Raw genomic sequence first — 11,093 nt, 5'->3', positions numbered from 1 at the left:
CTCTTCTCTTTTGGGCAGCAGACAACAAACGAGTCTGCTGCCTCATTTACTCCATTTTCTTCTACTTCTTCTAGCTCTGAGCCGCAGAACAACTACGAGTCTGCCGCTACATCTAGCTTAGTTTCTTCTACCTCTCTTATCTCTTGTATTTCTGAGCCGCAGAACAACTACGAGTCTGCCGCTACATCTAATTCAGTTTTTTCATTCTCATCTAATTCAGAGCCACAGGATAACAACGAAGCTGCCACCACATCTGGTTTAGTTGCTCATCCTCACTCCCCTCTTGATGCACCTTTTAATCGTACGGAACTGCTTGCTGCGCTACGTAATACGCCGTATGGCAAGGCCCCCGGACCGGATGAAGTCTACAGTGAGGCACTGCGACATATTTCGTCAAAGGGTCTTCGATTTCTTCTTCGTTGCATTAACCACAGCTGGACGACCGGTACGATCCCGGCTGAGTGGAGACGCGCTACCATCGTCCCACTCTTAAAACCCGGTAAGTCGCCGGAACTGCTTGAGTCATATCGACCCATCAGCCTTACTTCCATTGTGAGTAAGGTTGCTGAGAAAATGGTACTGAAGAGATTGCTTTGGGTGTGGACGCCTCACCCCCACCAGTATGCATATCGTAGTATGCGTACTACGACGATGCAGCTGGCACACCTGAGACACGAAGTGGAGCATAATAGAAATCATTATTTCCAAGTGAACCTTCCCAAGAAGAGCGGTATTGGTAATCAACTCCACTACAGACCCCATTGGACACTGCTGGTGTGGTTGATTTCAGCAAGGCTTTTGACTCCATAGATCATCGAGTCCTCAGTCGCTTGCTGGCTAATATTCCGGGGGTGAATTGTAGAAGGTGGCTTAGAAACTTTCTATGTGGTCGCTACGCGAAGACACGAGTTGGTAACAGAAACAGTGATCGGCGTCCCATGCTGCGAGGAGTTCCTCAGGGGTCCGTACTGGGACCATATTTGTTCTCCCTTTACGTACACCCACTTCTCAATCTGCTGAACAGCTTTTCGGGTGTCACAGCAGACATGTATGCGGACGACCTCTCTATTATCGTTAAGGGGCAGTCCCGGGAAGACGCCATTCCCACTGCCAACATGGTTCTTAAAAAACTGCATGCGTGGAGTCAAGAAAATGGCCTGGCCATCAACCCGTCAAAGTGTGAAGCCGCTTGGTTCACGCTCTCCACGCACACGGAGTCAGATTATGATCGTGAAGGAAAGTGGCCCCTGGTAGTGGCTGGATGTGAAATCCCAGTCATGACCATGGGGGCATCGCGAACTACGAAGCTTCTTGGCATGGATCTCGATCCGCGACTGACGCTAAATGTGGCGGCTACCAAGCAATGCGCTGCCACTTCGCAACGGATATCGCAGCTACGCTGCATAGCACATAAAGAGGCGGGACCATCTCCACATGACCTACGCACGTTCGTCATTGGATACGGTGCTTCCAAATTACGCTATGGCAGCGAGCTCATATGGGCAGTAGCGACGGATTCAGCGAAGAATGAGATGCAGAAGACGTATGCAACCCTGGCACGCATTGTCAGTGGAGTTCCGAGCACTGTCGACCCGGAATCCGCACTCCTAGAGGCTAATATGCCGCCGCTCCACGTCCTTTGCCTGCGCGCGCGGCTCTCCATATTTGAGAACACACGCGCATGCCAGATGGACTGGATGCGGAGACCTCCGCCTGAGCCACCTCCCCGCGCAGGTTTCCGCATCTCACCATTATCTCGGGACGAGCTATATGCCTTCGTAGACGCATACACAAAGGACTACGGCATCACTCAGAGCTCACCACGCGAAGAGCGGTTCTTTCGCAGCTCCATTCCTCCCTGGTTTGCGGCCTCCGCACACCGGGTCACCATTGGCGTGGAACTTCCGATAGACCCCTCAATAACTGACGAGGAAGAGCTGATACGGGAAAAGCGCAGAGTCAGCGAAGAGGCTCTAGCGCTGCACAGCCATCGTTCGTGGATACTCGCGACGGATGGCGGTGTAGACGTTCCCAAGTCAGCCGGGGTTGGAATCCTGCTTTCATCCCTCAATTCATCGGAGATAATAGAAAAGGCCAGTATAAACTGCGGTGCACGCCCATGCAGCTACAGGACGGAATCCCGTGCGCTGCTTCTAGCCCTAGAAAAGCTGATTATCCCTCGTATCCAACACAGGCATAAAACCCTGCTTGTGGTTACAGACAGTCAGTCTCTTCTTGCGGCTTTAAATAAGGGCCCGCTCAGTCAGACAGACTGGACGGAGGATCAGATCTGGCAGCGTCTCTTAACACTGACGTGTGCTGGCTGGTCCGTGCACCTGCAGTTTTGTTACGGACATTGTGGAATACATGCTAACGAGCTTGCAGATCAGTATGCGACGCAGACTATGGAGACTGGACAATACACGGAGCAAGGAATTGCACCTTTATGGCATACGGATCTGCTGACATGTTTTACTACCCAGCTCACCAATAAGTGGCGTAGTACGATTCGTCAAGACACTCATCGCTACTTGCTTTGCGGCACAAGGCCATCAGATCTCAGCGGTAAGGACCTGATCACTCAGGAAGTTCTTCACCGTCAAGAACTGGTTCACCTCGCAAGGGCAAGGTGCGGCGAATCTGAGCTCTGGGGTCGACTATACTGGGCTGTGAGAGATTGCACGAACCAATGCCGTTTCTGCAACATCTCACCAGAACAGTCTGCATATATGCGCTCCAACAACGATCCAACTGCACCGGGGACGGACACTGTTCCCCCGTCGGCAAGGGAGGAAGACGTCTCTCCAGTAAGGAGACGGACCATCACACGTCGTCGGAAGGAGAAATGTCCGTACTGTGATTCTACATTGACGGGATTCTCGAATCTCGTCAGTCACTGTCGGTCATTTCATCCGGAACATCCTCCACCGCTTCCCGAGCTCAAATGCGATTTCTGCGACATGGTTTTCCCCACACGGAGAAGCACCGCACAGCACAGAAATCGCTGCGCACACAACCCAGACGCCACACGGCATCTAAACAGTAGTGCCAGGAGGCGATCTCTGCTACCACAGGATCAGCCTGCTTCCACAAGCACGCCAATTGGCCCGCAGGAAACCTTGCACCATCTGCTTCTAGAATGTCCAGGCACCTTGGCTGTGCGCCAACGGCTGGGCATTGAACAGGACCTCCGCACCGAAAAGTTCTCTCAATGGCAGTTGCTTCACAGCAGGAAACTTTTGTCGCTGCTCGACCACCTCTTCGGCACTCAGATGGCAATGTATAGCTAGACGCGCTGGTAAGAGTAGAAAAAAAAAAAAAAAAAAAAAAAAAAAAAAAAAAAAAAAAAAAAAAAACTACGACCACTACGACCACCACTGCGCCACATGCACCAAGTACTACAACCACAGAGGCGCCAACCACGACGACCACCCGTGCACCGTCACATATTCGCAGAATCGACGGCAGCCTCAGCAGCTCTGCGTGGGTGTGTGCCCCGCTGCTGCTCGCCGTATCCGCGCTGGCGTACACCGCTGTGGGCTGAAGAGGTGTGTGCGGGCTGTGCGTGCCAGCACTCAGCCAAGGGGATTTGTGTGCGTCTACTGTGGTCTGATGTATAAAGTAAGAGTAATTATGATTATTGTTTTTTGATTTGTTTGCCTCCGCTGCCCTGCTGTGTGCTCCGCGTTGTGCACCACATCCGCCATTTTGAACGCATTGCGGACACACTCATATGCACGACACGCATATAAGTGTTTGCGTGGACGCATTTCTGTGTGTGGGTGCATGTACGGTGGAGCCAAACTCTGAAGCTGCTTTTTTTTACTTTTTTGTTGCTTCTCTACTCGTGTTTTTAATTGTTTGTTTTTATTGCTGATTGATTGCTTTAGGGCGGTGTGTGTTTGTGTTTTTTGCCTTTTACTGATTCCAACTGCCTAATGGTGTGTTTGTTGCTGCTGGTGGGCTGGCATTTGTCACTGTGCGGTGTAGCGGCCGTGTCTCTTCCTTTTCCTTTCACTCTGCGTTGACGGGGAGTTAGTTTGTGCTGAAGGCTACACGCAAGTGACAGGAGTGATGGCGATGATGGCTGGCCGTGTGCTGCTGGTGTGTGCCCTCTGCGTGCTGTGGTGCGGCGGTGCGGCGGTGGTATCGTCTATGCCTGACGTTACCGGTCGTGAAAATGTTCCGCATGGGTATTTGGTTGTTAATTGGGAAAAGTTGCTAAAGAACGAATGTGCGACGGACAAAAAGTACATTAATGAGGATGGGACGGTGAATGAGTCAGCGGTGAAAGACTGCGTACGCGATGCGATGAGGTTGGTTTGTAACTTTTTTTGTCGCAAGATTTCAGGGGAACCTGACGACTCTGAAGGTGGGCGTATTTGTGAGGAGTACGTTGGCAGCCAAGATGAGGCCGGCCAATCTTCTCATGTAATAACACCGGCGGAAGCAAAAACTCTACAAGCACCAAGGAGCGAACTGGAAGAATTGGGAAAAACACCGGGAGAGACACCGAAGCCACTATCGGGAGGACCAGCAACAGAAGATGAAGCAGCAAAACCAACGGGAGGACCACCAACACCGCCAGTGGAAGCACAACACAACCGTGAAGAAAACGTGCCGGTTTTACACCCAGAAGATGACCCAGGGACCACAGAGTCAAACAGTGATTCGGAAGAGGATGACAGCGCCTCCACTACAGACAAACAAGAGGGTGTAACACCCGACGGTCATGACAAATCAACCCCAACATTACCCTCAACCGCCACCGATACTGTCAAAAATGAGGCAGACAGGGTCAATACAGAGGGAACTCAAAAACCTGCGACGGAATCAAATGCCGAAGGGAAAGAAGTAGAGGAAAGCGATGAAAAAAAATATGACAATACGAAAAGAATTCCAGCTGAAGCAGCTGCTACAACAAATAATACAGCGATGCCTGCCGACAGTGACGGCAGCACCAGCGCTGTCTCCCACACCACCTCCCCTCTTTTGCTTCTTCTTCTTCTTGTTGTTGCGTGTGCGGCTGCGGCTGCGGTGGTGGCCGCGTGAGAGTGAGTGAGAGAGCGCCATGCACCGTCCGCACACACACTCGTCTTTCACCCACTCTCTGTGTGTGTCCCTTTGCATGGACTCTCGCCCTCACCTCATCCCACGAAGCACACACATAATGTGCCCATTGTATACATTGCATGCACACCCATGCAGGCCCGTTGGTGCTCTCTTTTGCACGACACGCACCGCTGCCGTCCTGCCTGGCTGCATGGGCGGAGCACCGTAACTGTTTTTTATTTTTTATTTTTTTTTTTGTAATTTTTTTAATTTGCTTCTGCTATGAGCGTTTATCTATTTCGTACAAACCCATTCTTTTTTTTTTTTGCGTATTTTAAATTTATTTTCCTGTGTGCTTTTTTTCTTTTAAAAAAATTTTTTTTCTTTTTTTTTTTTTTTTTTCTCATTCCCCTCATCCCTCTTTTTTGCTTTTGGGGGCAATCACTATGGACTTTTTTTCTTTTCTACTCTTCCCTCTTTCAATTGTTTTTTGCTGCACTCTTCCTGTGAGGGGTGCCGTGTGTTTCCGCCCAACTGCTCCAATCGCACACCCACCGACACGCTCACGACGACGGCCCTGTGCGCCTCGCCTGCTGCACGCATGAGGAGGGGCCGCGACGAACGGCGCGCTGAGGGAGCCGTGACGTGTGGGCGTGCGACGAGGGCCTGTGGGGCGGAGCACACATTTCTTTCCCTCTTGTTTTGTTTCCTTGCGGCCAGGGTGGGCAGACACCCGCAGCGCCACACACACAGCCACACCCTGCCGCCGTGTTTTTCTTTTCTTTTTGCTTTGCGTGTGCATTTCTCGCGCCGGCACTCCCTTCGGTGTCGGCCTCGTGAGCATTTCTTTTCCCCTCTGATGAGTTTTCTTTTTTTGCGCTCACTCTCCCGATGGAGTGACGCGACTGCCGTCATGTCTGCGTGCTTCTCTCAGTCCTCACACACACGAGTGACTGTGCTCTGCGGGCCGCACTCACACGCCGATGAGAGGGCTGAGGGGAGCAGCAACACGCAGATGACCCCATGAAATATAAACGATGTGCGGACACACAGAGGGTCAGACGGTTGAAAGACATGCAACTATCTTTTTAATTTTATTTTCGGGCAAAATGTATGTAGACAGTTTGGTGGGGCCACACGGCAGCCGGCTGCTTTTTAAAATTTGTGTGGAACATTAATGGACGATTTCTTTTTTCATTTGTAATTATTTTGTGTGATGGGGTTTATATAAGAAGAAGGGGAACGTTTTTTTTGTTTTAAATAAATCTTGTGTGAATTGCCACTGCTTGGGCTGCAGTGCAGTCATGAGTTTGAGCGGTCTTCTTCTTGTTGTTTCCGTTATGCGTCTCCGCTGTACATTGTTGTGCGTCCCTCCACATACTCTGCTCCCTCTTTTCTACTTCTTTGCTTTGTGTTTCTGCAGGCACACAACATCCACACACACACACAAGATGCACATTGCAGTGGATTTGGATGCTTCTTTTGTAGCGTGTGCTGGCAGTTGCGGGTGGCTGCTGCTTCCTCCGTGGGCATGAAGGGAAGGAGGTGGAGGGAGTGAAGTGCGCAGCCCGAGTCTCTTTTCCTGCGGGTGTGGTGCACCGCGTGTGACTGCTGTGGAGGGCCGCATCCTTTTGGTGTGCGCTTCTCCGCCGTTGTTCCGTGCGTTTGCGCATGTCATTTGTTATGCGCGTGCGTGCTGGGCATGTTGTTCCGGAGCGTTGGGCGGCCTCCATCTGTCGATGGGGGTTTGTGTGAGTGAGGACGTGCGGATGAGGGTCAGGGCGTATGGAGTGAAGGAATGGCTTGAGGAAAGGGGAATTCAATTTGGAGGATATTTGGACCGGATTCATTTGGCTGCGGTGGACACATGCACGACGGATGTGTTTCCGCATAATTGGGGGAGGATGCGACAGGATTTTCCGAAGTGGCCCGTCAATGCAATTTGGGTTTTATAGCACTGAGGCACAGCGGTCTTCCTGCAATGGCTGGTGACGGCCTCTAGTGGACCGGTGTATTTATGCTGCTGCTGCTGCTGCTGCTCGAGGAGGCGTAGAAGTGCGATTTGAGGTGAGCGGCGGAAGGGCCACACATCCCGCAGTGATGGTCGTCGTTGGCCCACCGGGTGCCTCTGAAGGTTTTGTTGGATGCAACGTCCTTATGCCCGTCTCCAGATGGCGACATCCCTGATGCAGCCAACGAACGGGGATGGGAGCGACGGTGAGACGCAAGCACGTGTGGATGTTCGGAGCGGCCGGCGCACCGCACGCTGAGAGCATGGCACGGTGAGGACCGGACCTAGAAAAGGGACACCGCGTGGGACGTCAATCTTCACTGCAGCGACCGCCACCGAATTCGGATTTGCTCGCACCTTCTGCGGTCCCTCTTCCTCCCCTCAATTCTGTGCCGAGGACTGTGCCGCGGGATCCAGCAGCGCGATGTTTGGCCGCAGGAACATGGCCCGAACAAATGATTTGTGGGAGGGGGATGTGCACTGCGACGAGAAGGAAAAAAATGTTGCGAGACGACCACCACCACCAGACCGGAGTGAAGTTGTGTTTTGTCCACTTGCGTGAGGGCAGCCTGCCACCTGGTCCGTTAGGAGGATTATTTTTTTTGCGTCGTTGCGCTCTCTTTTTATTCCGCTGCGTTTTCTTGCGGACCTGCGAAGGGAGATTTGCAAGAAATCCCTGCGAGGCGTCCGTGCCGTCGTCGGAAAAGCGGATTCCCCTTGAAAAACGCTACTTTTTAAATTTGTTTTGGGCGGGGAGTTCCTGTCGATTCAACGCGACTTTGTTTTGCGGATTTGATGCGTGTTTTTCCGAGCGGTTCGATCTGTGCTCCCAGCCCACTCGGATGTGGTGTGCGCGTCGACGTGAAGGTGCCTGCCAGCCGTTTTATTGCCTCCCCCGCTGTGGCTGCTGCCGCTGCCTTCTTCTCTTCCTGAGATCCTGCGGCTTCTTGACAAGATGTTTTGGAGAAGGCGTTGCCGCTCTTATCATCCATGATATTTTGATTCTGGTGTCGCGGTCAGGAGACATTGAACGAGAGGGTTTTTTGCTCTTTTGTTTTGGTTATCCTCTCTGCCTGACGGCCGGTTCTACACAAACGTGCACCTCGGCACCTCAGTTGGTGCTGGCGGGTTTGCTCACAGTTGTCACTGGCAATCGCATGCGCCAACTCTTCTCTGCTCCTTTTCAGTGTCGCATTTTTTTATTGATTGACGGACGCCATTCTGTCCGGCGTGCCACTTTGATTGGATCGTGTGGGACTGCTCGCCAACGCCATCGGAGAAAGCAGGCTGACTTTTTCACGTGTTTAAACGTCATCTTGCGCGCAGGTGATTTTTACTTGTTCTGTTGATGTGCACTCAAACAGCGAGGAATCCGGAGCTATGCGTGCGTGGAATTCTTCCTGCCATGTGAACTGCGGGCAACACTGAGGGACTGCCGCTTTGACTCCGCAGAGTTGTTGTGTCTCTTCGCAGGGCTGGCAGGGAAATTCCATGCAGCCTGCTACTGCTGGTGTGTCCCCAAATGTTGTCACTCCATGCAAATAATGTGCTTCATCGAGTGAGGGGGATGATTGGGTTTGTGTGCACTCTGGTTCTGTTTGCCACTTTGTGCGGGCACGCAACACTTGAGTGGTGGGAGAATGGAGCGGGGTGATGCATGGCTGCGTCTCGCTCATTGTTCACTGCACGATGGTGTGGTGCACATTGTGGTGCTGACTCTGCGATGTGACTGCGGTCTCCTGCGCGGCAATGGCGGTGGGTGGAGGAGAGTGTTGGCCCGCGGCGGGACGGTGGGATCGTGCCTCCTTTTCTCTTTGTTACTTCCCTTTTGTGAAGATGTGCACTTATTTTTGTGTCGGTGATGGGGCAAACAGACCGACAAAGTGAATAAAACAAAATAAAAAAGGGCGATAGTGTGGCGGTGTTGGGGTTGGTTGCACGCCTCGTGTTGCTGCGGGGGCGGTGGGCCCCGGCTGCTTCACCGACAGGCGTTGCAGTGCGGCTGCATGGCGCACCGACCACCGATCCGTGCAAGTGCCACGCCCAACGCCGTTGGGACTGCGGGACGAAACAGCCGCGAGTGTCCTTTGGAGCCCGCGGCACCTGCTGGCCGCAGTTGGGCGGTGCGAGTGGGATGCTTCATCACACGGGTGTTGTGATGGCACCTCGCCGTGGCTCTTGTGATGGTTCCGACGCTGCAGCTCGACATGTGGTGGGGAGTAAAGTGTGGCCGCAGTGGACCATGAGCAGCACCAACGTGAGGCTGAGTGATTTCCTTTGGAATTATGTTGGCGGCAGGGCGGCCGTTGATGAAAGACTACAATGTGACGATGGAGATGTTTGTTCAGGAGCCGGATGGTTACGTACAAGACCAGCGGCTTCTTGAAGAAATTCTTAACTTAACTGCGCACCAAGCGCTGGAGGCCATTACTAAGCCACTTCACGAAGGTGTGCTCTCTCTCGGGCAACGTGGGGACTATGAAAGAAAAGGATACGATCACTCCTCTTGCAAGGGGAAAACCAAACGGAGTACTCACGCAGGTACTGACAGAAGCGAGGCGGGAGGCAGAGGAAAGGCTAAGACGAACGCAAGAAATGAAATTTACCATTTCCACTAATATCGAAGATGTGCTGTTTAAAGGAAGAGTTCGCGTCAATGAAATGAAGCTGAGCGACTATCTTACGAGGGAACTGGACGGCAGGGGCATTGTGGACACCAATCGGGATGTCTTGCTGGAGGAGTTTTTCAAGGACCCCACGAAGTATATCCGTGATAAAGGAGCATTGAACGAAATACAGGCATCAGGTCATTATTTGAGTATGAAGCGAGCTGTGAAGGGTGAAGTGATCTTCGATGAGGATATACGCAAGCTTTGCGATAAGGGTGTCAACAATCTACCGGGGTGGTCATTAGCTGCTGCGGAGGCAAAAGCAGCTGTTCATAACTCCACTAAACATTTCTTGGATGCGGCTGCCGAGGAGGCGAGGAACCCAACGACGACGAGCGCACCGGAGAAACTGGAGGGATGCTACGAGTCTGTGCACAATGCGAGGCGGAGCCATGCGGTGGAACTTCCGGACGGCGTGGAGCGAAAGAAAACGAGGACGGGAATGGGGGTGCATGAGGGGAAGCCAGAACAGTCATGGACGTACAAGAAAGCTGACGACGCTACCGAAAAGAATGACGCTGTGCAGCAATTCGGTGCAGCACCTCCCGTGTTGATGGTGCTCGCCTCGGAGAAGGGATGGCCGTACTCGCGGAATACGATACAGGATCTTCCTAAGGACGTTTTTGTAAACTGTGAGGTGGATCGAGTGTGGCAGATCGTCAAGGGCGATCTAACCGCGTGGTTCAGCCCTCACGGTGGGACCGACTTTAAGCCCGAGCGACGTGTGTTGATTGGGACGCCCGGGATCGGGAAATCGGTGGCTGCCGGCTCGTACCTCCTCTACCAGCTGCTGCACGACGATGTCGAGAAAATCCAAGTGGTAGTCCACTGTTTTGGTGGACGAGATGCGTACGTGTCTGACAAGACCACCAGAGCGGTGACAAGATAGAGCGATGAGGACATATGCATCTCTGAGTTGAGAAGTTTGAGGGGGCATGGGAGGAATGTGTATATTATCTACGATGTGGCAAAGGAGGGAACGCCGCCGCCGAGACATTTTGCGCCTACTTCTGGATGGGGCATGATTGTGGTGTCATTCCCAAAGGTAACCAACTATGATGAGTGGGCGAAGCAACTACAAGCCGCGCGAATAATCGTGAATTGCCCCGACGAGATGGATGTGAAGACGATGTGCGCCTGGATAACGCGTGATGGGGCTAAAGAGAAACAAGCGGAATACTGGAAAGAGGTCAAAAAACACATGTATCTTTTGGGACCGATTCCACGTCACGTCTTTGATGAGGGGGCGTTTACGGAACGCTGTGGAGCGGTGAAGTTTGCATTGCAATCGATCAACGAGGTAACTGTGAAAGAGTACTTTTCACGGGGAGGTGGGTCGCCATGGTATTCTGAGGATAAGT

The 11,093-nt window shown here is 52.4% G+C and overlaps 1 protein-coding gene and 1 pseudogene across 1 annotated transcript, besides 9 other annotated features; both read left to right on the top strand.

Annotated features, from left to right (window-relative positions):
• Nucleotides 1-3,132: a sequence feature (areas not merged during assembly with more than two copies in the genome that could not be assigned to a particular haplotype).
• Nucleotides 1-3,356: a mobile genetic element.
• Nucleotides 3,133-3,738: a sequence feature (haploid, Esmeraldo-like haplotype).
• Nucleotides 3,309-3,356: a microsatellite.
• Nucleotides 3,739-11,093: a sequence feature (areas not merged during assembly with more than two copies in the genome that could not be assigned to a particular haplotype).
• Tc00.1047053511609.30 (mucin-associated surface protein (MASP), putative) lies at nt 4,075-5,052 on the top strand (the record flags this gene model as incomplete). The annotated part of the gene is made up of 1 exon (XM_801537.1): nt 4,075-5,052. One exon carries the CDS (start codon nt 4,075-4,077, stop codon nt 5,050-5,052), a length of 978 nt encoding a protein of 325 aa, XP_806630.1.
• Nucleotides 5,285-5,325: a sequence feature (AT_rich).
• Nucleotides 5,428-5,454: a microsatellite.
• Nucleotides 6,660-6,821: a repeat region.
• Nucleotides 7,071-7,092: a microsatellite.
• On the top strand, nt 9,542-11,093 carry Tc00.1047053511609.10 (annotated as a pseudogene; the record flags this gene model as incomplete).

The sequence above is a fragment of the Trypanosoma cruzi genome, genomic scaffold (genome assembly GCF_000209065.1).
Source record: "Trypanosoma cruzi strain CL Brener 1047053517145 genomic scaffold, whole genome shotgun sequence".
In the NCBI taxonomy this organism is placed as follows: Eukaryota; Euglenozoa; class Kinetoplastea; order Trypanosomatida; family Trypanosomatidae; genus Trypanosoma; species Trypanosoma cruzi.
Note: the sequence above shows the minus strand (reverse complement) of the source record. Positions and strands in the feature narration are given on the sequence as shown.